The sequence below is a fragment of the Camelus ferus genome, chromosome 12 (genome assembly GCF_009834535.1).
Source record: "Camelus ferus isolate YT-003-E chromosome 12, BCGSAC_Cfer_1.0, whole genome shotgun sequence".
Lineage (NCBI taxonomy): Eukaryota > Metazoa > Chordata > Mammalia > Artiodactyla > Camelidae > Camelus > Camelus ferus.
The window spans coordinates 45331403-45358283 of record NC_045707.1 but is presented as its reverse complement, the minus strand read 5'-3'; the positions used below and the strand labels follow the sequence as shown (position 1 = coordinate 45358283).

The 26881-nt window shown below is 40.3% G+C and overlaps 1 protein-coding gene across 1 annotated transcript in view; it reads right to left on the bottom strand.

Moving 5' to 3' along the window:
- Positions 1-22885, bottom strand: part of CCDC38 (coiled-coil domain containing 38) — a 41471-nt gene extending 18586 nt beyond the window's left edge. The window contains exons 1-8 of the mRNA XM_032493815.1: positions 22876-22885; positions 17647-17747; positions 16009-16171; positions 11659-11723; positions 9289-9452; positions 9085-9165; positions 3226-3383; positions 1279-1374 (exon numbers count right to left, since the gene is read on the bottom strand). Of these exons, the coding sequence (XP_032349706.1) occupies positions 1279-1374; positions 3226-3383; positions 9085-9165; positions 9289-9452; positions 11659-11723; positions 16009-16171; positions 17647-17747; positions 22876-22885 (838 nt within the window). The remainder of the gene's footprint in view (positions 1-1278; positions 1375-3225; positions 3384-9084; positions 9166-9288; positions 9453-11658; positions 11724-16008; positions 16172-17646; positions 17748-22875) is intronic.
- Between the last annotated feature and the right edge of the window lie 3996 nt (positions 22886-26881).

Below are 26881 nucleotides of genomic sequence, written 5' to 3'. Positions count from 1 at the left end.
GACTTCCAACCACCCTTCCTGCTGTTGTCTTGAAACCATGGCAGGCCTCACTCTCTCCACCCTCTACCTGGGAAGCTCCTACTTTTTCAGAATTCAGCTCAAATGTGACCTCATCTTAAAGACTTCTAAATGCCTCAGGCTGAGATCACATTTTTAGCTTTTGCCCCCAGGCCCCTCACTATCACTGCTGTTATCACTTGTCCCATTGTATTGTACTGTATAGAACTATGTCCTGTTCATTTTTGTGTGTACTCAGAGTCTTGAAAAGTGCCTGATACATTGTATGCCTCCAATATATATATGGTGAGTGGGGGAAGGAAGGAAAGAAAATGGATGAAGAACCGGTGGATTCTACCACTGACATAAATTACCATCTTAGCTTCTAAGTTGATACCAGAATACATAATTAACTAAAAGTTCTTGTTAAAGGATGTTATTTAAGCTGACTGACTTCTATAGTCAAGATTTTAAAGAGAGGAAAACATTGACCCCACCATCCACTCCCTCCACTCCCCTCCCCAACATCCTACTCCATATCCTCTAACAGACAAAGTAATATGTCAAATAATTTGGGTCCAAATTAGCCTCCCAATCTGAAAGAATTTACTTTCTCAATCAGCTGGCCAAGTGCACGAGGCATAAAACTCATACCAGGGTTGTTTCTGGGGAGACAAATTGCACTGTTGAACTTTGCCCCCAGTATTAAATACCTCCAATGGCTGACAGTAGGGTAAAGTAGAAAAGGAGTCTCCAGAAGTCAGCCTGCATCAGGGGTCACAAACTTGGACTACAGGGTGGGGCAGGTTGAGACTGAAGGAGTTCTTGGAGTTGATTTGATTATGGACATAGTAGAGCTTCCTGAGTTTCCCCCAGTTACTTCCCTGAGTCACTGGCCAATGGCAGTCACCTGGTTGCCATTGACCTGGTTTGCTGGGCCCTGGGAATGGTCCATCAGTACCAGAAGGCAGGCATGAACCAGAGGAATGAGGATGTCCAGCCAGAAAGGACCTTGAATAATGACCTAGTCAGCCGGACAACTCATGCCAAGTCCTCTGCCCGTAACTTCTCTACCTGTTCTGTCCACTCACCCCCTCTCTGAGTTTTGTAATAATGTCAAGAGATAGAGAAATAGAAGTCCTAGCTCGCCAGGATTTAAGGTGATGTGGACACTATCCTCTGTTTTTCAGGTTAGCTTATAGGTCCTGGATCTACACTTTTGAGATGGGCACCATCTTTGGCTTTACTTTTGTGAGTAATGTCCCAGATCTCTAGTGTTACCTTGGCTACCTCTTCCCAGCGAGGAGTCTTCATTTTCTGCAAATGATGTTGTCCTGGACTCCACAATACTGGCCTCTTTTCTCCTTGCACTTAAGTCTAGAATGGAAAATAAAGAAGTTGGGAGTGGGGGAGGGAACACTTCTGAGAATGAAGGCTTTGTTTCAGGGTGAAGGTAGAGTTGTGAAAAATTCTAGGGACAGAGATATAAGATGGGGATGTCATAATCAGAAAATATATTTATGCAGATGACCATGGCTGGTCTCTGGAGCAGGCATGAGGGATGAGAACTGACCTGTAGGGCCCGAGGAGGTCTCTGCTTCCCACATCAGTCTGTCATAATCTCTAAAGTCCCAATGTTAGCCATTCACTCCTCTGGACTGAGACTCACTGCTTTCTGTATATCCCCTAGTCAGAAGACAAGTCTAGGAGCGCTGAGTCTGAAGCTGTTAATGTAAAACTTCTCAGTTTTCCTTCCCATGTGTTTTCTCTCTTGTCACACATCATGTATCGAGTTTATTAACCCAGTGTCATCACTGTGCTTGATAACTTTACACACATGGTCTGGTTTAATCATACTCAGCACAGTGAGAGACACAAGGGAACTGAGCAAGGCAGCCACCCCTGATGTGCTGACAAATGCTTAACCACCGGCTCTCTGGGGAAAAGATTTCCCCTGAATTGTAATTTGCCCATTTCAGTGGTGTAAATGCTCTGACCCTGGAGGCTCAGGATCCACTCTCAGCTGAAGTCTCTGTAGATCTTCAGAACCCTCTTTCCATGTGGCTTTCTCCTCTCCAGTGCTCTGCTCTGGGAACTCCAGCCACCATGACCTCCCTACCCCCAGCTCTGTCTTTTCAATTCACGGGGCCTATTGAGCACCCTTCTGCACACTGCGTCCTGGAAATGCTCCCCAGGCAGTATGCGGAGGTCAGCGCAGGGCTCATCCCATCTGTTTCTCCTCTCTTAGGGATGACTTTGTTTTGCTCCTTGATGTCTGATGTCTGAAAACTGTTGCCTCATACATTTTTCAGGTTTTTCAGGCAAGAGGGCAAGTCTGGTCTTTGTCACCCCAATGTTGCTGCAAGTCTTCTTTGATTTGTGACCCTACTTTCATCACTTATGAAATTCTTATATATAATAGGATCTAATTCTGGTGCATTGAGCTGATTTCCAAATGCCAGTCCCACCTCGTTTTAATTTCTGAGACTGTGATAATACATTATGTAACATCTTAAAGGATAAGTGACACCTTCCTATCACCTTCTTACTTCAAAAGTATTTCTCTTACTAGATGCACCTTCTAGAATCATTGTGCAAAGTTCTCCCTAACCCAACACCCAACTCCCTGACAAAATTTTGGTAACATTTTTACTATAATTCCATAAAGCTTATACAATAATTTCAGAAAAAATTGACAGCTTTACAAAAATCAGTCTTCCTGTCTAAAAACATGACATAGTTCTCATTTGTCATATCTCTAGGTCACACAATTAAGGTTTTTGCTTTCCTGGATTTAATTTCCTTGTATATTTTATAATTAATAAAATTAGTCTATTTAGCTTAATGTATTAGGTTAGTAATGTATAATTGACTTTGTGTCCATTTACTCTACAGAACACTTTAATAAGTCAAATCATTTTTCAGGTTTTTTTATTGGGGGAGGTATGTAGGTATGCTGTTATATTTATCTAAAAATAATATATTTTCTATTTCTCCATGTATGTATTTTTATTGCTTTATATCTGAAATAAGCTTAAGTTTCCAAAAATAATTTAATAATTCCAAAATAAATAAAATTCCTAATTTTTAATCAGAGATGGTGAAATAGTGGGATTGTTCAGGTTCTGCTTAAAATGAAAATTCTGACTAATAAAAAACAAACATTTAAGCAGACTATTTTAGAATTAGGGATATTTACTTGATTGAAATTAACAATATGGGACTTACTTGTCATTATACTTGGAAGCCTGACATTCACATTTTCTTTATTCTTTGACACCTTTTTCAGTGCTTGCTGTATTTGCCATTGTTTTGGAGACAGTTTCAGCAGAAAAAATCCATATTTCATGTACTCTCTAAGGAGGAATTCTGTTTTTGCTATTTCACTACTCAAAAGAAACAAAGATAGGATTAGATATATCAGTGTGAAAGCATGTCCATTTTTTAAAAAGGTTTTACAAAATTCATTCTCTTGAGCATGTATTTGAGTGATAATTTGGTTAACAATTATTATAAATATGGCCGTTAAAATATGAGTTTCAGTAAGCTGTGAGACGAGAAGCAAGAAACCTGTAGGAATGTTATTTGAATAAAACATGCCCAAGGATATGCACCCAGAGAATAGACTGATGTTAGTGTCACTGGGCAAGGGCTCGCTGCCCAACAAGCATAGAAGCCAATATTGTAGTACTGGCTTTTGAGAAAAGAAAGAGGTTTACTGCAAGGTCAACCGGCAAGGAGACAGGAGGCAAGGCTCTCAAATTTGTCTCTTTTTCCGTCAGCCCCTCAATAAAGCTTGCTCTTTTCTCAAAAGCCAGTGCCGTTGTATTCTATGTGCATCAGGCAGCATGCCCTTGCCTGGAACAATTTTGGTGACCATGAAGGGACATAGGTCTTGTGACTGCCTGCCCGAGATGCAGTAGCCCCCAGTGGAGTATGGGCCACAGACCCAGAATGGCCACATAGACCAAACTTATCTAGGGGTCACCTGTTGGGTTCCTGCTTCCCAAGCCTGGCACTCCAGGTTCCTGGGCACTTCTTTCGCTTTTGAGAAAAGAACCACTCCTGGATCAGATGTCTATGGGATGAGTTACCTCATTAAATCTCACCTGTGCCTGTCTAATAGCCTTGTCGCCATTGCAGGTTAGAGGCCCACCCTGGGGAGATTTTTTGTTGGGTTAGAGTCCTGAACTCTGGGTTTGAGTCCCAGGCCTTTGGATTTGACTGTCTGACTGTTTTGTTAGGATTGACGGATGACTATAGCAAAACTTTATTAAACCAGACATTAATGAGGGTCCTCTGACTCAGGAGAGAAAAGACATCGCTATCACTCCCTGACTAGAAACCTCACCTTACAGAGGTGTGGGTATTTTTTTCTCACCTGTGCCTAAGGTGATTGACTGACGGTATTGATACAGGTGTGTATCCTTAATGTCATCAGGCCTGACTACCTGGTTGGAGTGGAATGACGGAGTGGAAAGCAGAAAAATCCTTCCCCCTACCAGGAGAACACACCCTGTGCTTGGATTAAAGGAATTCTATACAATTAGACACATTTTTGTTTTCCCCACTGAGAATTTTAACCCCCTCTTGTATGAGCCAAACTAGCAGGGAGTTAGCATTGAACTGCTTTCCCCCATGTGCTGACAAGTTAACCTAGAAGCCTGGGCAATTTCCAGGTAGAATACATTCAGCCTAAGGCCTCCATACAGCCCTGTCTTTAGCATCACCACCAATGTTTGTACCCCCAGGCCCCAGCAAGCTTTCCTTTTTAACACACATGGGGGAAGCTATTAGGAGCGTCTGACCAAATTGGCTAGTCTTGGAACTGTGGGGATGGACTCCTTGGCAGCACCCATGACTTTTAGACCATGGTTCTTGGCAATCACTTCTACTAGAAAGCTTTTCAGTGTTCCCTAAGTGAACTCTCACATCCAAGCTGGGCATCTTTGACTCCTTGGTGGCTTCTCCAGGGAATTCTTACAGCCAAGTTGTGAATAGGCACTACTGCTGACTTCTTTTGAGAAACCAAACTAGGAGATGGAATTGGTTCCTAAATTCTAAGGTTCTTGCTTTCTCTCTCATACCTCCTGAGTCTGTTTGATTTCCCCCTGCTGTTTTGGGGGAGTGAGGGAGGGCCACTTTCTAGAGGTTTGCAATCCGTAAACTGTTTTTGGCTCTTGGGTTTGAAACCAGGGGTACTGACTAAGCCTTTGACTCAGGAGTTGCTTGCACATGCATGCTCTCCCTCTCCGAACGTCCATGCTCAGAGGGGCAGGCTCACCCCTCAGGACTAGCACTAAGGTGAAGAGTGGTTGAGGGCAAGACTCTAGTGCACCCAGGTGCTTCCTATGAAGGAACAAAGTGCTCTCTGAGCCCCAGATTGGCAACCCCTTGTGCTTCCCTTCGTCTCCCATGAACACAAGGTTTTTCAGGTGCAGCCAACATTGCAGCATCCCGCATTCCTCGAGTTTCTGATTAGGCCAATGTGGGGCCCAACCCACGGAGGCTGGGAAGAGGCGGCAGACATTTCCTAAAGGCAGTTGTTCCAGGGCCTCCTGTATTTCTGCCAGCCAGGAAGTAGACTGCTCTGAGCACTACAACGGAGGAAAGCCAGTCAGCCAACAGCAGAGCTTCGACTTCACTGATGGCTTGTTTTTCTTCAGAGGATGGACTCCTGCGGGGAGAACTCTCGGCTGTCCTACCATCAGCTCTGCCTTGCCCTGTGCTTCTCAACTTTCCTCAGGATGAGAGAAGGCAGGTACAAGGTGTGGGATTGCAGCATTTAACCTTGACTGGTTTTTCTAAGTTATTTTGTACTTTTTTTTTTTTAGCAGTGAGATCACACCAGGTCTTTGTATCAGCATAAGAACTTGCAGAAGAGATATAAAATTATGGTTTAGAGGGAAGACCCTCAGGAAAAGCCTGTCTTGCCTGAGTCAGAGCCTAATGATGAGCTGGACTTAATACATCTGGCTCCCTGGGCGCCTCCTGCAGTTCCCCCAGATGTGAAGGGGGTATTCCTGTATGTAGGGCTGAGGCTCCCACCACCAGCCCTCCTAGAGCTGCAGCCAGCCCTAGCCTCATGCCCTCCTTACCAGAGAGTCAAAAGGGATCGCTCTCCCCTCCCAGAACATGCCAGGGCATTCAGTACAGTCTGAGGAGCCCTCTGCCTCAGGCCGGGCAAGATCCCTTAAGATAGTTCCTGCATGTCTACATGACCAGGGTTAGCCCAAGGGATTTGCATATGTGCACCTCTCCTTTTCTACCTGTGATCTATATAATTGGAAAAATAGATCTTTAAAGCCCAACTTTCTGTATAGGCCTGACTGCCCTCTTGCCTTGTTGGGGCAAGATCTACTAACAAAATTAACTTTCTCACCAGACATTAAAGTACTCTCAGATCAGGCCTGCGCCCTCCAAGCTGCACTGTTAACAACTGGGAGACAAGTCCCTGAGGAAATTCTACAAAAGGTAAGAGCAGATGTTGAGGATATACATTTGGTGGTGCCAAATCCTTATACTTTTGCTTCTAATAAAACTAAGGAAGCTTCAGACCCAAATACAACCCTCACTTAAACTTTCTAGCAGACTGGGGATATAAAATCTCCAAGGGAAAAGTACAAATTTCTCAACCAACTGTGAAATATCTAGGATTTGAGTTATCTAAAGGACAAAGAAACTTACTGCTAGATGGAAGGGAAACATTTGCTCGGATAGCTGTACCCACTGCCAAAAGGCAGTTGGGAGGGTTCTTAGGAATGGCTGCGTTTTGTTGTATTTGGATTCTTAACTTTGGACTCATGGCCAAACCCCTCTCTGAAGCTTTTAAAGGAAACAACAATGAGCCTTTAAGCTATACCGTGGAATGCCATTGGCATCCCATACCATACAAACGATTGATGAAATCTATGCTAGCAGACCTGACCTGACTGATGAGCCTTCAGAAAATCTAGGTATGGAAGTGTTTACGAATGAGAGCAGCTTCAGGGACGGGGATTCTCGAAGGCCATAAATACAGTGGTAACTCTCATCAGGAAGTCTTAGAAGCAGAAATCCTCCCTCCAGGTACCTCTGCCCAGAAGGCAAAGCTCACTGTCCTCATTAGAGCCCTATACCTAGGAGCTAAGAAAAAGGTAACCACCTATACTGATTCCAGGTATGCCTTCTCTGTTGTACGTGCACATGGGGCCAGATGAAAGAGAAGTCTAGTAACATTAGGAAAGAAAAATATTAAACACGCAAAGGAGATACTGGCCTTATTAGACTCTGCTATTATGTCAGAAGAAGTAGCCATAGTACATTGCCCGAGCCACCAGAGGACTGATAGTTCTATAGATAAGGAAATAATTTGGCTGATCAGGCCACAAAATGGGTGTCCAGAACCAAAAACCCTAATCCTACAGCCCTAGCATTCATTCTAAGTGTGAACCTATCCCTGTTTAAGCCTCAGAATTTGGCAATGAATCTAGAGAGAGCAGAGGAATGGGGATTTCATGTTGACGCTGGACACTTAGATGGTGATCATTATCAAACAACCAAACAAGGCTGAATGTATAATGAACAGGGACTGGGGCTTCTACCTGAGCATTTAATGGAAAGAATTAATACTTGTCTACATCAAGGAATCCATTATGGGAGGGATGCATACAAACGTTTATTGTCGGTCTACAAATGATAAGACCATCTAAAAGGTAATACAAAATTGCGGGATCTGTACCAGAAGCAATACTAAAAGCCACGTTCTACAACCACTGTATTTTTAGATTGAAAGCCTCTCAGATGTGCTACAAAGAACAGGGTTAAAATGACTAGAATTGCAGTTTCCAACCAAAAGCTTCAGAACCAGTTCCCTTTCTCTCTGTAAACAGATTTCCAGCCCTGCCGGTAGCAGAGGACCTCTGTAGGTCATTCCAAGCCCATAAAGAGAGAGAAGGAAAAATACATAGCAGGCGCTTGCATTCTTTGCTCTGTTAACAGCCTGTTTTGAATGACCTTTTGCACCTTTCTGGGGTGACAACAAGCAAGTTCTCTACCACAAGGCTATTTGGAGGGGTTAACTGAGTGGCCACTGTGCTTAATTACAGTACTTTATGCAAACACAGAGGCTGCTACTCTGGTTCTATAAATAGAGCAGAATCTTCTAATTACATCTCAGAGGGAAGGAGGGAAGAAGGGAAGGGGAACGCCTCTTGGAGCACCTTCAGCGTTAGGCTCCTGACATAGCAAAGGCTGCTGTAGCTGGAATGTGAGACACACATGTTGTTAGTAGCAATTGGTTTCAAAGTGAAACACCATCCAGGTCATTTGCCTCATTTTAGACAAATTATTATCTTCCTTCTCAAAATGTGTAGGATGTAAGTCTAGGACTTGGCTTTAGAAAAGAGAAACATCAAGTCCTCAAAAAGAAAAAACAAGTTTCAGCATGACTTGCTACCAAGACTAAGTGTCTCCTGAATTGTGAAATTACTGTCTAAGGATGTTGACGTTAGGAAGCTTCTTGAGATAGTTAAAAGCAGATCACGTGACATTCACTTCTCCACAGAAGAAAATATACAGATTTGAAAAAGAGAGTAGCAAGTTACAATAATTTTATCTCAACTACTGCTCCTGTAATGTTTGTCATTATAAATCCCAGTTTTTAATATCAATGTCAGTTTCAACCAAGTGGAAGTATAAATATAACAAATACTGCCAATTATAATTGTAAGATGACTGTAAAAATGTAAAAAAAAAATCCCTATTGCAGAGATGTTAAAATGGGGGAGGTAAAGTGCCTTAGAATGAAGGAAAAAAAAGACACTTAGAAAATAATTTGTTTACCCCTAACACTGGTTTCCTTCTTTGCAACTAATTTCTTAGCTTCTATATCGACAAGTTAGAGAAAGTTTTCCGCCAGAGGTCACTGGGTCCTGGTACCCAGGTGGAGACGATCCTTGATTGACAGGTTACTTATTTTTAAAATGTGTTCAGACTTATGAAGTCATTAATTGATCAGGATCATTCCCACTTGGGTCTTGCCAGGCACAAACAGGTTCCAGTGAGGCAGGGACACTTGATAAAGGAAAAGATGGCTCCTAGTCTCACCTTTTCACCAACTGTATTTCCATACTCGCTTTCTTGAGCTCTGCTGTCATTTGAAGTTTGTTTATCGTTTCTTGCGCTGCACTGAAAAGTAGCAGAGAGCTGTTAGTTTGTTTTGCGGTGTGTTGTGTTCTGAGAAACTAAAAAGAAGAAAGAGGGAAGGAAAAAGCCATCTGGCCAGAGTGAAAAAAAAAAAACAAAACGGACATTTTAAGAGCGTCTGCAGATCTCTGGTCATTTTCTCGAAGGAACTCTTCAAAGGCCATTGCATCTTCTTGGAGCTTTTTTTCTGCTTTCATGAATTGCCTTTCCTTCATTGTTGTGTGTTTTTCGTACTTTTTAATAGTATTTCTTTTGGTTGACAGAGCAAACTAGGAATATTGAATAAACAGAAGTGTGTCAAGAACATTATTCAACATTTCGAGCACATTTCAACAGTCTCAGAACAAAGAGAAAAAAAAAACTTGCATAGCATGTGATCATTTGTATTAGAAATGATAGTATGCCAAATCTTAGGGCTATGGCCTTTATTTCATGAAGGCATTTTATTTGGGGGATGGAAGGGAGAGGAATGCCTGTATTTCATTTTTATGAAGAGGCTCAATATTGTTGCAGAATGGGCCCCAAAATAAAAAATAGCTATGTGTCCCCTCAGGCTCTATCCTAAAAAGAAAAAGGAAAAAAAGGTTTCATGTCTCTCCAAAGAGCAGGTCCACTTAGTAGTATTATCCACAGTGCCCCTCTAGTACTTTCTGGGCTTTGGGAAATTGGGCCATCTGCAGCCACAGAGGTCCACGAGCAGGAAGAGCTGTGGGATAATAGGGTTCCAGTGATGCAATCCTCCAAGCCAGCCCAAGGGTTGGGGTGTTCAACCAGCCTCAAAGAGCCCTGTTTTTTAGAACCTCCAATACAACTTTGACATCTAGCTTCTAATTTTTTAGTACATAATGTAAGGATCCACTTGGGTTTTTAATGCCATGCATGAAAAAAAATTATAAACAAAGGCACATACATTCTAATATAAATGAATTAAAATAATGTAAATGAGATAACTTTAGATAAACAACAATCAATGATTAGATACTCCAAGTTTATAGCCAAAAATATTTCATCCATCACTTTATTGCCAAATAGTTACTGAGGGCCTGCTGTGTGCCTGGTCTAAGTGGTGCTCATAGAGCAGTGAACAAAATAAAATTGCTTTTGTGAGGTATACATTCTAGTAGAGGATGGAGTCAATTAAAGGGGAGTAAGTGGTCCAGTAGGCAGGGGGTTGTCACTATGTACAGCCCAGGAAAGCTTCCCTGATATGATGAAAAATAAACAGAATGGAAGGAAGTAGGGAGCAAAGCATGCAGAGATCTGAGGGAGGAATGTCCTTCCTGGAAGGGAAAACCTCCTGTACAAAGGAGATAGAAGCTTGATTGGTGTGTCCCAGAAACAGCAAGGAGGCCAGCGTGGCTGGAGCAGAGTGAGCAAGGTGGAGAGTGGTTAGGAAGGAGGTCAGAGAGAGCACAAGCCATGGACCGGAAAAGTCACCAAGGGTCTTCAGCAGAGGATGGGCAGGTGTGGAACAGACTACAGAGAAGCAAAAGTGGAAGCAGTAAGGAAGTGTGTATAGCTCAGTGGTAGAGTAAATGCTTAGCATGCTCAAGGTGCTGGGTTCAATCCACATTACCTCTATTTTAAAAAGAAAAAAAAATTTTTCCAAAAAAAAAAAAAAGTGGAAGCAGGAGACCAGTGTTCAGAAACTATAACAATAATTCATGCAAGAGTGATTGGTAACATGGACTATAGTGGCGACAGTGGAGGTTATGAAAAGTAATGAGATGACAGGTGTATTTGGAAAAATATATATTCACGAAGGATACTTGGATGTGGTGGGTAAGGAGGAGTTGAGGATAACGTCAATATTTTTAGCCTAAGCAACTGGAATAAATGGAATGGCTATTTATGGAGACAGGGAGCAATGCCTGAGATTCAGACTTGTAGGGGCAAGGAAGGGTGTAGCCGGGGCAGTTTGGAAATGCGACGTCTGAGGCCTCCAGAGTATCTAAGTAGAAATGTTAATAACTACACTTCCATTTGTTGAGTCTGGAGTTCAGGAAAGAAGATCAACTTGGAAGTTGTTAATTCAGAAGTGGAATTTAAAGCCTGAGGCCTGGAGGAGGGTAGATAGAGCTCAGGGTGAAGTGTGAGCCCTGGGGCCTTCCAACATTTGGAGATCAGGGCGAAGAGGAGCAAGAAAACTGTGAGGGAGTGAGCTGCCAGTGCTGTGGAAGAACCAAGACATAGTGGGTCCTGGAAACCAGCTGAAGAAAGTGTTTCAAGAAAGGGAGGGTGATCACATGGGCCAACTGCTGCTTGACCATTTGAATTTGGCAATAGACGTAGAGTTGGTGGAATGATGAGGACAAACCCAACTGAAGTGGGCTTAGAAGAGGATAGATCTTTAGGGCAGGAGGGACGATGGATCTGGGACATGTAACAGAAAAATAAAATGTCCAGTGAAAATTTGGCAGCACTATGCAAGAAGTCTTCTACTCGGCTTAAAGGGAGAAAAATTATTTTAACTACCTCAAGCATAAACCTGTCTCTCTGGTCATTAATAAATTCATGGACAGTCCTTTTTGTATCTGCACCTTTAAAGAAAATTAGAACAGACTTAGGTTTAGTTCATTCTCCCTTAGAGATATTGTATAAAATAAAAGCTATGTCATTAAATTAATGCATACAGTATGTATCTGACTTTAAAAAATACCATACCTTCAGGTAACTTTTTTTCCCTAGCCACTCAAAAGTTACTTTAATAATATTTACAGCCATTTATTTTATGTCCATCTTACTCCAGAAATTTCATTAGACACTTTAAATACATAATTTAATCCTATTAATAGCCCCGGGAAGGTTTTTATTACTATCCATATCCTGAATGTAAGGTCCTGCAGCTCAGAGATGTCAAGATTCTTGTCCAAGATCACACAGCTAACAAGTGGCAGAAGGGGCATATGACCCCTAAGCCTGTGCTAAGTAAGAGTGAATTATTTTAAATCTAACGTTTTTGTCGATCTAGACAGAAAACTGAAGTCCTAAGGCAAAGAGTATTTGGGGCTCACAAACCAAATGTCTGGCAGGAAAGGAGAAGAAGACAGCTAGCATTGCCATCTGGCCATAGAAAAGACCAAGTTTCCTTTCAAGCTTTTTTTCGTTCTGGAAGTTATACATAGGCTATATTTCAATACATAAGGTTCACTTCCTGAAAAACCAACAGATTGTGGTGTAGAAAAAAAAAATCTCTTAATAACAATGTAAACAGAAGTAGAAATAAAATAGTATTTCCCAAATAACCAGTGAGGCTGTGCTGTGCTCAGAAGAACCACAGTCTCCTTGGGGTTGTGTTCTGCCTCTACCTCTTTCTCACTGTGGGAATGTGAATAAATTCCTTACCTACTCCACGCCTTGTCTGTAAAATGAGGATAGTGGTTGCGGTAGATTATATCACTGTTCCCAAATATTTTATGCTTTCTCTGTAAGAAGCTTCTCTCTCTCACCCCCATTGATATCAGGCTTGACCATTGACTTGGTCAAGCTCCTCGGCTTGGCATGGAAGGAACCTGCGTTGCTTCCAAGCAGAAGTTTCAAGAACCACCACCAACTGTCTCTTTCTCCCTCTGCCATAATTCCTGCATCCTTCAGTGCAGGACTCAGTGAAAAGCACCAGATTCAAAAGCGAAAGAGAAATAAACCTGTTGTCAGCCACTGAAAGCGAGGCGTGGTTTATTACCACCACATGAATTAGTTGAAGTGGAGCGTGACTATTTCTCTTCACCTTGTGGTGGGTGGTGGTACGAGAAGGAAATGAAGAAACATGTTATAAAATGCATGGTAATTTCTTAATGATTGTTAGCTGCTGTTATTTGAAAAATACAACTGGAATGAGTAATCAGCTTGCTTTCCAAGTCAATAGTAATAGCCACCATGATTATTGTAATCCTTAGTAAATAGTCTGTGATGGTGGGTGACAGGCAACAAGCTTTGGAGTCAGACGGGCATTGGTTTGAATTCTTTATCCACTTAGTGACCTTAGTGGTTGAATGTGACTCATCCTCACTGAGCCATTTTCATCAGAGGAAGAGAGGAGGCAAAACATCTAACAGCATTTTGTTGAGCATTAAATAACATACATGAAATTGGATAGCACGTAGTTTTCTTTTTACTACTTAAATTTTTTTTGTTGTAGAAATCAATATTCATAAAAGTAGTCATAGAATGAGCCCCCATGAACCTATCACCTACTTTAATATTAGCACATTTTACCAATCTTGTGTCCTCTTTTGCCATCCCTCATTTTTCCCATCACTGGGATATTTTTAAGCAAATCCAAGCCATTGTTATCATTTTACCCATAAATACTTTAGTGTGTAACTCTATCAGATCTAAAAAGTTAAAAGATAGCCATATGCCACTAGCATCTGAAACAAAATGATCACTTCCATAGTATCATCTTATACCAAGTCTTGGTTCAAATTTCCCCAGTTGTCTCACAAATAACTTTTTAGAATTAAAAAAAATTAAAATCTAAACAAAGATCAGTTTGTTTTGTATGACTCCTAAAGTCTGTGTTTTATCTGTAACAGCCGTCTCCCCTTCTACCACCCCCCCCACTACCTTTTTTTTTTTTCATTGCCATGTATTCATTTAAGAAACCAGGGCAATTTCCCTGTAGAATTTTCCACATAATAGATTTTGCAGATTGCATCCTCATAGTGTTATTTAACACAATCCTCAATCTCCCATATTTACCTGATTAGGTTCAGGTTCAATTTACTTAAATATTTTTTATAGAAAAAAGAATGGACATGTTTACTGCAGCTTTCATTTGATCACTTATGATGGGTCAGAAAAATTGAAATAAGTTTCAATATCCAAAAAAATCCTATACTGTCAATTTACTAAATATTATCACCATACTCACCATTTCAGGCTGCTTAAACACGGTCTGTCTGGCTGAGTTGATGCCATTTTATTCTTCGACTCGAAATAGACTGGGTTTCGCATTTTGTCTGTTCTGTCAGGCAGCTCTTTTGACCAAGGGACCATGTATATTAAAGCTCTCCCCAAAGCACCGGTGCTCCTCGACACGAAAGCACCTCATCACTCCAGGGAAGTGAAGACCAGTCTGAGGGATGGATCTGAATCTATAGAGAAAACCTATCCAGTGGTTTTGCAAAACCACAGTCAGGCTGCTGGCTGCGTGGAGGTGGAAACAGCACTTCTATCATGTGGCCTAACTGACGTGTCCACGCCAGTTATCAGTGTGATCTCTTTGCTGGCAATCTAGCAGACTGCCACTGCTGCACACACAAATAAAATAACCTAGGCTCCCAAAGTAGGGATCGTTTGCTCATTTTACTATCATGTGGGCTTGTCTTCAATCAGAATTCAGGCAGGAAATGTGAGGTTGGGGGATGAGAATTTCACTCAAGTCAACTCTTGATTGGAAACAAAGTCTGAGGGGGGACTTCTTTCTTTAAAATGAAAACGTCCAAATTGCTTATCTGCGTAATCAGCAGAAACTACAGCCTGACTTCCGTGGCCTCAAATGGCCTTGGATAATACCTAACAATTTTACTGTTTCCTTTTTAAGAGTCTAACATATGTCATATACTCTTTCCTCCCCCCGCTAGTTTTATTAAAAAATAATCGGCGTACGTGTCATTTATTCTTAAGAGACCAGGAACCCCTCCTTGAACCAGCAGTGGTGTTGAATGGGGTCATCTGAAAAGCCATGCTTCCTAGTCATCTCAGAACTGTTAGAGTGGCACGGAGTTTTGAAGTTAGCAACTTTGGATAGAACTCTTTCTAAAACACATCACGTGTAATTTCAAATGCTCTTGATGACTTAGGATTCACCATTCAACAATGTGAACTATGAAACCTGAGGCTGATGCTAGAGCAGTGCTCCAGTCACTGAGATCACTGAGTTGCCCAGCATTTGCCTCTTTTTCATACAATTACAGTGCAGAATATGCACCTCCGGGATCTTCTAAATATGTTAATGTGGCTTCCCTCTTCCTCCTTAATCACTGAATTCAAAGTCTTTCCTAAGTGGCTTTCTTACTCTCCAAAGTTTTTTTTTTTTTTTTTTTTTCTTCACAATTTGGGGAAGTATATGGACTTTTGGAGACAGAGAAGTTTTTTTTTTGTTTAAGTTACCACAGCAAATCCTGTGCCCTCAGTGTGTGTTCATCCTTCCTTCCTTCCTTTTAATTTTCAGTTTAAAAATTTGGACAAGACACATTTAGGGGAAGATTTTATGACTCCATCATCCTAGCCTTAATCACTTTAACCTTGTTAGCTTCAAACTGATGTCAGTCTCTTTATAGGCACTTCTTGATCTGATAAGTAGGAAACGCCGATGACATTTTGATGACCAGATTGTCTTCTTTCATAGAGCAAGAACGAATATCTTGTCGTATTTTAACAGGTTGCCTTCAGAGGTCATTGAAACAGGTTATGTTTTTTTCAACAACAGGCAAACTTGTTTACTTCTGTGAGTTTCCTGATTCTGGATATGTGAGTTCTATGGCCTGGACCATCAAGGCTCCTCTTTAGACTAAAGTTTCTATATTTCTACATCTAGAATTTAGTGTTAATGGCCAGAGCTAGTACCTCTAATAACTGTATCATTTTGGCAGTGACTTTCTTCTGTAGAACCATGAAAATGAATTAACAGTCTGTTTCTTGGAAAAAGTATGTTTTCTTATTTAAAGTAGATTCTCTCCCAACTCTCAACCTCCATTTACAAAGACCCCCATATTATAGGACAGCATACTTTGTTTTCCTCCTCCAAAATACCCCTCAATCCTGACCTTAAGAGCAATTATTGAAAACAGTATTCTTGCACAAACAGTAGTTTAGACTTACCGTCTAACCTGAGAATAAGAGTGGGATCTAGCCCAAATTTGTCAATTGAGGAACCAGCTGTGTCTGTGTAGGTTGCTATTTGGCCCAGGTGTGAACGGCTCTTCATTCGGGATGAAAAAGTAGACTTTTGGTAGACTTTCATGCTGCGGTTCATAAATTTTTCCTGCCCAAGTGAAAAAGTTAAAAAGACTTTCTAATGGACCAAAATCATGTTGTCTTTAAAGAGTGATCGTGTATAAAAGTATCGTTTGCAACAAGCCCTTTCCTCATGACTAATTCATCGAACAAGCATCTTCAAGTCCTCATGTCTAAAAGGATTGTGCTTAGTTTTCAGTTCCTTTTCGTATGAGGCTGAGCACAAATAGAAAAACATTTGCCCTTGACTAAACATGGGCACATCATAAACAGGAGACTGGAAAATGTAGTTTTGTCTTTATTTTCACTGTCTTGCTCAAAATTTAGGTAACTTAAGAGATTCCACTGATTTGAAAGGACTGGTTCTCTGGAATTGAAAACTTGACCTCCTCAGTAGATGTAAAAAAAAAAAAAAAACAAGCTTCCCGTTTCTTGTCTTTTCTCAATTTAATTTTGGATACTTTCAATCTATTGAACCCCGGCAAAAAACCATCACCTCACAGCTGAATCAGTTATTAAGCATTTCTAGATATTTTCCTCATTCTAATTAGAATTTTTGAAATGTCCTATAATCAGCCCTTACTTCTAGGAATAAGGAAAGCAAACCTCATGAAATCTGAACCATGTAATGTGAGATCTGATCATATAAGCAGTGAATTAACTGCAAGGCATAGCTGGAGAGTTGGCTACATCCCTGATTTAACTTCATACCAGATAATTCTAAAACACCACTTCCTCCTCTATTTTTATTCCATCTTCCTCCCCAGTACACATATATACATTCTCTTATCTGTATCTGCCTGACAAAGTTTGACTTACTCTTAACAGTTCAGCTCCTGTTATCTCCTCAGTAAAGTCTCTGCACGCGCGCACACACACACCCACACACCCACACACCCTCCGCATCACGGCCACCAACAAATATGAGCGCCTCTTTCTCTGCATGTCCTTTGTATTCCTTTGTATTTCATCGACTCTGAGATGCCATTTATTACAAGATACACTATTATTTTATGCACTGCCAGTGCTGTATGACGTCCCATTCTGTGTAACTGAATCCCAATTTCAGAAATGTGAAAATGTGAGGAATGTGAGTGTTAGAACTGAGGAAGCAAGGGTTTATCGTATTTGTTCTACCGGATTGTAGTGGGGTATCTGTCTTCCCCCAATAGGCGGTGAGGTCCCTACCACAGGCTGGATGCTCTCCTATCTCGAGTGTTTACACCATCTCCCAGCATAGTGGGCGGCACACACTCTGACATCTGACTCCATGCGATCTTTTCGAAGGGAAGGGTAATTAGGTTTATTTATTTATTTTTTTAATGGAGGTACTGGGGATTGAACCCAGGACCTCGTGCATGCTAAGCGTGTGCTCTGCCACTGAGCTATACCCTCTCCCCCCACTCCAACTCTGTGTCTCAACCCAGCAAAGTTCATAAAAAATGATAGATAAGAGGTTTGGTTCTAACATTAATTGGGGTTTAGATTTTAATCTAAACTTACCTTTTTCTTTGCTGCCATTTCATTTTCTTTGAAAAGAAAGAGATCTTTGAAAAAAATCTTATATGGCCTGTCCTGTTTGACTGACTCATCTTTTGCTTTCTCTGTTAAAAAAAAAAAATAGATAAAGGAAAACTTCTGTCATCTGACCTGTTGTCCAGAACAGCAAGGCTCTCAGCAACCCGGGGGAAAGTAGATGGGACTTGTGGGTCTCTGAGGAGGAGGCTGCAGGCATCCTCACCTCCCCAGCAAAGTGGGAATATAGGACCTAGATCTTGGGGACAGGAGCCACAGCTCCCCTGTTTCCCACAGGTAAAGAAAGGATCCAGTGCCTGAAACAGTACGAGATGGCTGAACACACGACATCCAACATGGGACAGATGAGACTGACAGCAGTTTATTAGTCATTTATACTCACAGCCCGGGGTAGGAGGATGCCTCGGGCTGCACAGGGCCACATCACATGTGCACTTGGGTGCAGAGTGAGCCAGAACAGGGTTGTGGAAGGCAAGCTTTGTAGTAACAAGAGGGTGGGGTGCCCTCTGTTTCCTACAGGAGCATGTGATTGACTTGTAGGAGTAATTTCACCAGCTGGCAGGGAAGTGAAACCCATTAGGTTGAAGAGCAGTGTAGCTGGTCCAGCCGATTTGATGGGGGAACTGGCTGGGTTGGGGGGACCTTCCCACTTGATAGTGGTTATATCTGGCAAGAGCAGGAGGACTTCCAGTTAGGCCTTTGGAGCCCTCTGAGCAGATGTCAAGGCAGCACATGAAATTTTAGGCCTTGTAATACATGAGCAGAGACAGCTGAGAGTGGGTCCAGGCAGCTGGGCTTCAAAACAGCAGGATTGTGGAAATGCATAGGCAACATGCTGGGCTCAGGAGGGGCCACCAGAAGTCAAGGATCCAAAGGGACCTGGGGCTGAGTGGCATTGCCAGAGTCTGTTGACCTGCACCCTGTACCACCACTCCCAGGCCAGAGCTGATCTCCAGACATCCCAGATGCGGACAGTGATGTCTTCCAGAGGGCGAGTCATTGGTGGGCTGGACCCTCTTTCCCAACTAACCTTTTCTTTCAAGGAAAACCCTACAAAATTAGACTTCTTCCCATCCCATATGGCTTAACATCTTGAATGCCAGAGTTTAAATTCCTACTGAATTGGAATATTTACCCATATTAGATATCTTTTTCAAAAGCATGACTTTTAATGTTTCCATCATATAAATATATTCATCTCTGAACCCTCACTACATAGGCTGACAAATACGAGGCACTAAAAGGTTACAGAATTGAATCAACAAACTGCATAAAATAATATTAAGAAATATTAAAGAAGACCTAAATAAATGGAGAGGTAAGTCACTTTCAGGGAGAGAAAGACATGATTTCATAATTTTTCACAATTGCTGAATGGATTCATAGTAATGCAGATAGATTGCTCACCAGGTTTGTTTGTTTTTTTTAAATAGAACTTGATAAGTAAATCTTAAAATTTACAAGAAGAATAAAGAGATAAGAATGGTCAAACCCTGCTAAAGAAGAAAAGCAGGGAGGGAGATATTGCCCTGCTATACATCAAAATTCATTATGAAACTATAGTAATAAATGTAGAAAGACAGATTTATTAACGGGATAGAATGGAAATCTCAGAAACATATTCACACATGGGGAAATGAGAGGCTGTCAATGGAGGAGCTGAAAAAAATTACTCTTATAGAAAAAAGATGAAATTGGATTTTCATCTCCCATCACATACAAAAATTAACTACAGTTGAATAAGGACAAAGCTATCAAAAATAAATCTTTAAAACTAATAGTAGAACATACAAGTTAATATTGTTAAGGTCTTGGGATAGGGGAGGATTTCTTAAACAACACAAAAAGTATTAACTATAGAAGAAAAGTTGGATATATTTGATAATGTTAAGGACTTTGTTCATAAAAAGACACCATAAACAAAGGGAAAAAATAAAGCTAGGAGAAGGTATTTGCACAATGCATAACTGACAGTATTGAGATCTACCAAATTTACCGAAGTACAAATAGTAAGAAAAGCACTAGCAACCCAGTAGAAAAGCAGAAAAAAGAATTAAACAGCTATTTTGCAGAGGAAACACATGTGGCCAGTAAACATATGTAGAACTGTTCAACTTCATTGGTTATCACGGAAATGCAAATAAAGACCAGAATGATATCCCAGTTTCACCCATTTGATTGGCAAGACATTTAAAAGTCTGATAATACCAAGTGTTTGGGAAGGATAGGATTCCACTAAATCTCTGACAGTTTGCTGTGATTGGGCCCAACAATCTTGGAAAACATTTTGATATTATCATCTACAATTGAATATCCACGTAGCATAAGATTCAGCGATTTGATTCCTAGGTACACGTATATGTAAGAGAAGCTCTCTTGAATGTACCAGGAGATGTATACAAGACTGTTTATTAGCAGCTATGGTGTTTTTTGTTTTTTGTTTTTTGTTTTTTTGACTGAAGAGATTTAATTTCCTCTCCTTTATATTTATTTACCTTCCTAATTTTTTTTTCCTGTTTTTAATTGAAGTATAGTCAGTTTACAATGTTGTGTCAATTTCTGGTTTGCAGCACAATACTTCAGTTATATAGGAGCATACATATATTCGTTTTCACATTCTTTTTCACCATAAATTACTACAAAATGTTGAATATAGTTCCCTGTGCTATACAGTATAAACTTGTTTATCAATTTTATATATATTAGTATCTGCAAATCTTTACATACAGAGACCAAGTCTAATCTCATGTGCCGCGTTCTCCCTTTTCTGCTGCCCAACCCACTGTACGAGTCACAAAGCAAGCACTCATCAATTGGTTTCTTCTTTACCTCCAGAAGTCAGTGATATTGGCAAAAAATGGGATGTCATTTTGTCTCCTGGCCCTGTCCAAAGAAAAAGAAATACATTTTTAAAAAAAATCTGCAAACAGTACATAAAGCTGCTAAATTCAGCTGCTGATGACTCCCAAATCAGCTTTATTGCTTTTAAAAGCAGTGCACACACAAACTCTTTTACCCAACAATTCCACGTCTAGGAAGTTGTCCCAAGGAAATAATTGGATAAATGGGCAAAAAGGAACGTACAATAATGTTTGTTGATATGTTCATAAATAGGGAGTTGATTAAATAACTATGTGTACTTATAAAATGGACTGTCCTGGGGCCCTTAAAATGCTGCTGTGGTCACCATTTACCTCTGTCCACAATATAAGTGAAAAAACAAAATATTTCGAAAGAGTAGGAAGAGTATGAATAAACACACACACAAAATTGGAGAAGTGTTTGAAAATTTGTTCACCAAACATCACTAGTGGGTATCTCTGGTTTGGAGCAATCTCTGCTTTCACTTTTATCAGGTTTGGGATTAGGGTTAGGTGAAGGAGGCACTCACTTTTCCTGCAAAATTTAAGGAAGTGCCCCCCAAAACTCAATTATTAAAGTAAATAACATGTTAATGCAATTTTTAAAAAATCAAAATTAATACAGGAAAAAAATCCATGATGAACAAAATATCAAAGATTTAAACACAGACAGGATCTGCCTCTGTACTTGTATGACCCTGAGTCTGTGCCTCACTTGCCGCCCCCTTGTCCCAGCCCACAGATCTTGTCTTTAATTAAAATTTTGATATTTTGTTCATCATGGATTTTTTGGCATCCATTTAAATTTTTTAAAATAGTGAATTAAAATGTTGCTTATTTTGATTGCTGAGTTTTTGCCTCCCCCCTTAAATTTTGCACCCTAGGCAAGTGCCTCAATTGCCTCACCCTGATTCTTGTCCTGATTTTTATACTTTTTTGTATCATTCAAATTTCTTGATGAGCTTATGTAATTTTTACAATGAAAAAAAAATTACCATAATGCTTTCATCTGAGAGAAAAAGGATATTCAGGAATTTATATAACATTGTTCCCACAACAGGAACAATGGGACAAAACATCCCTCTTTGGGCTGCCCACTTTAATTCAAGCCTTAGTAACTCAAAGGGCCATGTCTAAGTATCCCTGAAGCAGTGCAGCAGGTGATTCAGAACACAGACTTTGAGTTGGATAAACCTGAATCTGAATCTTGGTTCAGCATCTTCAGGTATATAAGCAAGTTCATTTAACATTAAAAAAAATCCATTGTGGTGGGGGAGGGTATAGCTCAGGGGTAGAGTATGTGCTTAGCATGCATGAGGTCCTGGGTTCAATCCCCAGTGCCTCCATTAAAAAAATAAATAAAATTTAAAAATATATATCCATTGAGTACATGCTATATGTCAGGTACTGTTCTGGGTGCTAGAGACAGGGCGATTTAAAAAAGAACAAGAATAACAAAAAGACAAGCCATTTTGTCCGTGGAGCCTGTATTTTAATTACTTAGCATCTCTGAGCCTCGGATTTCTATTCCATCAATAGATTCCTAGTCCGCCTCTTAAGGTTTTCATGAGGCTTCAATGAGGTTGTATATGAACAACCAAATGGGGTGCCTGAAATATAGACTGAACTCAGTAAGTGGGAGTTCTTGTGTGCTTATATTTACTAATCAGCATGTGAGTTTATTTCAGTGACTATAAAAATAAAGATGAAAAGGAGAAAAGAAGTTATGTTAAAGCTTACAGAAGAGAAAAGCTGTGACCCGTGAAGATGCCTGTAGCTTAGTCAATTTGTGACCTTGTAGCACTATTACTTGGAATGTTTAAGTCTTTCACAACAGCTGGGCCTTTTCCCTTTCTTGGTTAAATCTAACATCCATGGAATTTAAGCCATCTTCATCCTGTAAGGGATTAAGTCCCAAGAAAGGCTACTTACACTAGAGAAATTATATCTGCACATATTTCTTGGGCCCTATCACAGATCTACTAAAACTTCCAAGATTCCTGTACAAGGCTCTCTAGGCTAAAGAAAACACTGCTCTATAGCAATACTAGTCTTATAAAGCCCACAAAACTTTGGGTACATTAAGCTTCTGTAAGGTGTTAATTTCAAAAAAGAAAATAGTAAAATACGTAAGATTTGTTCTCCTTTTCATTTCTTGAGCTTGTCAGGATACCAGAGTAAGTTTGGCAAATGAACCCCCCAAAATATTTTGTAACCTGCTATATTTGGAATACTTTTTATTGCTATATCTAATGTCATGTATCAAGCTGCTCTAGACTGAGCAAATAAGAACATTTACATGAAAGTTGCTTTAACTGTGATTTCCCTAGGATACTTGCAACCATCGTGGTCCAAAAGAAGGCACTGTCCTATGATGCTTGAAATTCAAATAACTTTTATTTAAACTGAAAACAAAACTGCATTTAGAGTCAGAATCCTTTTGTTTATAAAAATCATAAAGAGTATTTCTAGGTAAGGTAGAAGTACTTCTAGATTAACAAGACCATATTTGACTTTGGACTTTCTTCTTTAAACAAACTGTAGAGAACGGAAGAAAAACAAGGTTATTTACAGAGAATGTTATCTACATATGTACTCAGAGGTACAAAGAAGAGAGTCAAGTATGTGCTGGCAGCTTAGGAGCAGTTCTCAAAGAGCTTGGTCTTATTTTCTTGGATTTTCAGAATGCCTAAGATCCTTCTTCATCCTCGATCTTGGGAGCCAAATAGTACTTTAAATGTCCCATATCAGCGATTTTATACTCTACAACAAGGGGTACATCTGCAGACATACTGAGTGTTACTGTAGGAGAGAGTGGAGTGGCTTTTGTAAAGAAGTTTAGGTACCTCAGTGCAAAAGTTAGCTGAACTGGCTCATTCATCTCTATGGTAACAGCTTCCTCCTCCTTATCAACATTACTTGTTTGTGACAACTTAATATTTCCATTTCCAAGTTCTCCACTTGCAGAAAATTTCACCCCATCTTTTGCACAGGAAATTAGAACAGCATCTCCAATATGACTGAGATCTCGGCATATACGTGCAAATTCACCAGAAGGCATCTTTACCACACAGCTATACTCTTGTTCTGGAATTCCAAGCTGTTCAACATCTAAGTCCATTAACTTCATTTGTGAAGTTGTGCCTGTGCAGAAGGACAATGACCTCACCTTTTTCTTATCTCCAATCACCTTTCCCCACATTCCCCGCATCTCAGCTTTATCCCATAAATATCCTGAGCCCTGCGCTTTCTGGGAGGTGGATTAGAGGCTTGTTCTCAGGCCTCCTCGCTTGGCTGCCATGTGACTAAACCTTTTCTCTGCTGCAAACCTCAGTGCCTCAGCGTTTGGCTTGCTGTGCGTCGGGCAAAGGAGCCTGGTTCAGTAACCAAAGCATCTAAGGAGGGAAGATACTTGGTGTGTTAGAGGACCAGCAGGCAGACGAGTGGAGCTTAAGCACAGTGAAAGAAGGGGAGAGTGTAGCTGAGGTCAAAGGGAGAACAACAGCCCTGTAGGTCATGTATTCAGTGGAATAAAAATCATTAAATGAATCACTCTGGCTGCTGAGCTGAGGACAGACTATACAAGAGGTAGAGGGTCCACTAAGGAGATCTGTTGGGAGGCTACAGCCTTTGGGAAGCAGGAGATAATGGGGTCTCTTGGGAGGCAGTGGAAGTGATGAAAGTGGTCCAACTCTAGATATATTTGGAAAGCACAGACTACATGACTGGCTGATGGTCTGGATGTGAGGTATGAGATAAAGAGCCCAGGAAGTAAAGGATGGAGTTGACTTCAATGGAGACTGAGAAGGCTGTGAGGGAGAAGGTGGTGGGAAGAGCAAAGGCTCAGTATGGAACATGTTCAGTTTGAGATCTCTATTAGACATCTAAGGGGACGTGGGCATAAAATATACTGTTCTTCCAAGTGAACAGCTGCTGGTTGGTTTAATTAATGCTTGCATTCCTCTAACATTATGCAATTACATGTGGTCACTGTATTATATGAAAGACTGAGTCAGGTCCTTTGATGCATGTCATTGTAGGGGCAGCATGAGTGGCACTATTGAAAAGATCCTGGCCTTTGGAGGCAAGTAGTTTTGAATCTTGCCTCTGACTCTTATCAGCTCTTTCTCATAGTACTACCCAATTCAACTCTGCACCTCAGCTGCTACTTGTACCTTTCTTACAGCCTTGTTGCAATTTCCAAGCACAAGTAATATATGCAGTGTGCCTCCTCATGACAGGCTGATAAGGACATAATTGCTTATACTTTCTTCAAAGTAGATATCCAGACCTGTCCTCTTTCTGGTCTTGTGATGAGCCACTAGCATTTCAAAAGAATAGCTTTCATAAGAAACCCTGAGTTAAAGTTCTTGAAACTGGGTCATTTGAAAGGAATCGACCACCAATATTGGTGCAAATCTGGGGAACTTGACCCACCTTAGGGCAGATTCTTAACGTTCCAATCTTCATAGAAGTGGAGAAAGAGGAATGGGGTTTTATAATGTCCAAACCTGAAGTCCTAGGTGAACTCCACATAAAATTCACACTAACAGTTATACAGCAGATGTTATTCAAAGCAGTTTGCGTTTGATTTTTCTTGACAACTCTCTCAAAGAAATTGGATTTGCAGATTCTCTCAATGCGAAAGAGAAAGCTTTGTCTCCCATGTGCAAATGAAGATTTAGATAGATTCTCTCAGAATCTTTCCAATTCTTCCCACCTCTTTCCAACCCAGTTGGACAAATACTAGGAGAAAGGGCTGTGAACTGTGTCCTTGGACAACGTGGAGAGACCAGAGCTAGCAATTTTTTGTTTACCCAAAAGCCAGGAGCCACTAGGTCCTTGGCCTGCTCCGTGATCTGCCTCTTTTGATTAGGTCAGAAGCAGACCTTGATGATGAGGAAATTACTTTGGGCTTGACCTTTTAGGCCCTGCTGGCGTCAAGCTAGCTATTCCGTGTGAGCTTTTCTGTTGACATTTTTTACCTTTTGCAAACTGAAAAAAATAACTGGAGGTCAAAAGGAAGGAAGAGTAGGGGAAAGAAATCAGTCAACATGAGTCCCGTGATGTGAAAAAGTACTTTGTAAACTAAGAAGTGCTACAGGGATGCTGGTTATTTCTGAGGAAGAATATGTTATTCTCACCCCTCTGTAATTATTTAACAATGACCATGGAAGAGAGAAATTCACTCTTATCTTTCTTGCTTCTGCAAACTTCTTGTTTGCAGGGGTTTTTCAGGCAATGTTGTCTATATTGGCAATGTTGGACTATATTTGGATACACTCAATTCACCCACAAATATAAATCCCCATGAGGAAAGGTACAATTTCTTTTCTGATCAAGAGCTTATAAACTTTAAGAACATGGTACATTCTGTGAAGTCAGGAGGGAACTTAGTACTATTGGTTGAAATCTAATCTTTAACCTAATTGCCCAGCAAAACAAATAGCAGGATTAAAATAAACTAATAGTAATAATAATAATAATAATTAATAGTAATAATAATGATAATAATAATTGTTATTATTACTTATTTAGAGCCAGACAGTGGGCTAAGTGATTTCCATTTCGTCTTATTTAAAGCTCATAAAATAGAAACAGTTAATCCCTACAATATGGATGAGAAAACTGAGGCGTTGGAAAATTAGGTAAATTTCCCACAGTCAAATAGCCCATAAGTAACAAAAGTGGGATTAAGGCAACTTTATTGAACAATGTCTTTTTTTCCTACAATTTCACCCCATCCTTTGTACCTTTAAGTGCATAAATCTACAAATATGCCTATAATTGCAAAATGTAACAGATTCAACCCTTTAGGAGAAATTTTGTAATATAAGGTTTTGCTATTCCTCTATAGATTACTGACTTTATGTTTCTACTTTCCACTGTTTCTACTTCTTTTATTTCTCCCTATATATTATACTTTTCTTTTTAAACTGTGGATAGACACAGGCACACACATCTGTTTGTGACTGCATGTCTGAGCTGTGAGTTATCTATGGATTTGTTTGTTTTTCTTTAGGATCTCTTTTACTCACACTATTGGATTATTTCCCAATTTTTTTCTTTCCTCTCTCTTTTCTACCTGACTGATCTCTCTTTTTTATGGCCGTAATATGTAGCTAAAGTATATTCTTGTTTATTGTGTTCATCAAAGGGAGTTTTGGCTTTCTGTTCTTCATTTCTAAATGGCTTTAAAATGACCCAAAATTGACATATTTTGCGGTTTTGCTGGCCTTGGCCTGCTCATATGGTTTGTTATTATTGTCCATAAAGTGTCTTCCTTTTGACTGTAAAGTCTTTGCTAGGCAGGAAGAATGCCTTCCTATCTTTGTATGTCC